Source organism: Epinephelus moara, unplaced genomic scaffold (genome assembly GCF_006386435.1).
Source record: "Epinephelus moara isolate mb unplaced genomic scaffold, YSFRI_EMoa_1.0 scaffold2682, whole genome shotgun sequence".
Taxonomy (NCBI): Eukaryota; Metazoa; Chordata; class Actinopteri; order Perciformes; family Serranidae; genus Epinephelus; species Epinephelus moara.
Window position 1 is genome coordinate 621 of NW_026080297.1, and position 1,760 is coordinate 2,380.

Below are 1,760 nucleotides of genomic sequence, written 5' to 3' on the forward strand. Positions count from 1 at the left end.
TCTGGAGTTTATTATTTGTAGCCTTTGCCTGGTGTGGCTTTGCTCTTTGTCGAGGTAGGCTGACTCATGTTATTCTGTTGACTTCAGGCAGCTTCTGTTTGTCTGCTGCTGATGCTCATATAAAAAGAGGTGTAAATAAACAAGAATAAAATGCTTGATGTTTTTTATTTTCAAATATCCAAAGCTAATAAAAGAAGTTCAGAGCTGTAATGATGAACGATAATTTAAATTTTATTCCTCTCTGACTTTAAACAAATCTCTATATTTTTGGGTGTCACAAGTGTGTAATCTTTCTTGAATGTTAAAAGTATCTACCATCCCTGTTTTAAAACTCTAGAGTGCAGACAAGATCTGACTTCAACACTTATCCTAGTGACATCTATAAAGAGGAAGAAATGACAGAGAAGGAAAGAAGTGATTGTTTTTACTTAATTGTTTTCAGCTCTTAATGTGCCAGATATTAATGTCCTCCTCCTAATGATCACCTGTTACCAACCTTTCTGCCATGAAATAACCATAAATCTGCCACAATGCCAAATCCAGGCGTGCTGTGCATCACTGCTTCACTAATGGTTGCTTTTACATTATTGTTGTGATAATGTTGATGATCAAGTTACTCCATTTCAAACACAAAAAACATTTTTAATCTACAAACTTGTGTGAACATTTCTTGGTCACTAAACATTCTGTCGAGTTTCACCAAAGAAAAACTCAGTTGTTTCCTCCCTGTGAGGAGGAGTCAATGCAAAACTCAGTTATCTTCCACCTCTACTTATCTGACTGCAGAGAGGAGGACAGAGAACAGTGGACACACAGTTTAACATGATGGACTATAGGACAGGACTGCTGCTTTTAACTATCTGCTGGGCAGGTGAAGAGTTTCGTTGATTACTATATTAGGTTTTCTTTTAGGTTGTAAATTTGTTGCATATCATGGGTTTTCTTGTTGTCTTGACAGGTGTTGATGGTCAGACTCTGACAGAATCTGAACCAGTGATTAAAAGGCCTGGAGAATCTCACAGACTGACCTGTACAGCCTCTGGATTGCACTTTGATAACTACCACATGGCCTGGATCAGACAGGCTCCTGGAAAAGGACTGGACTGGATCGCTTTTATCAGCAGTGGCAGTGGCAGCATCTACTACTCTCAGTCAGTTCAAGGCCGGTTCACCAACTCCAGAGACAACAACGTCGATCAAGTGTATCTGCAGATGAACAGTCTGAAGACTGAAGATTCTGCTGTTTATTATTGTGCTCGAGAGCCACAGTGACTGGAGTTGGTTGAGCAGCTGTACAAAAACCTACAGTAACCCCTCTGACTGGGCTGATAAACAACAACTGTCTTTGCTTTGGGGTTGAAAGAAATTACTGCATGTGCTAATTTAGGAGCAGTATACAGAATCAGGGGCTGAAGGTGCAGACTCTGACCAAGTCACAATGAATGCACTAAAACACTGAATATGATACTAAGATAGGGAGAAAAGAATAAACCTGATCATGAGACACCACTTTGATCCAACCGTAATTATAAAACTGGAACAGCAGGACTTCTGAACACTTCACCCAGAGTCCCATAGGCCACTCTTTATCTGATATTGTACCAAATGTAAAAAGAAAAAAAACAAAACAATAAATAAACATTATAGANCTTCTGAACACTTCACCCAGAGTCCCACAGGCCACTCTTTATCTGATATTGTACCAAATGTAAAAACAAAAAAACCCCAAAACAATAAATAAACATTATAGATCATTGCAG

General features: G+C 38.8%; 1 gene segment (V, D, J or C); it reads left to right on the forward strand.

Annotated features, from left to right (window-relative positions):
- Positions 1–738: 738 nt before the first annotated feature.
- LOC126387190 (Ig heavy chain V region 6.96-like) lies at positions 739–1,290 on the forward strand. The segment is given in 2 exon segments: positions 739–871; positions 959–1,290. Coding segments are annotated over 2 exon segments (363 nt in total).
- Positions 1,291–1,760: the final 470 nt, after the last annotated feature.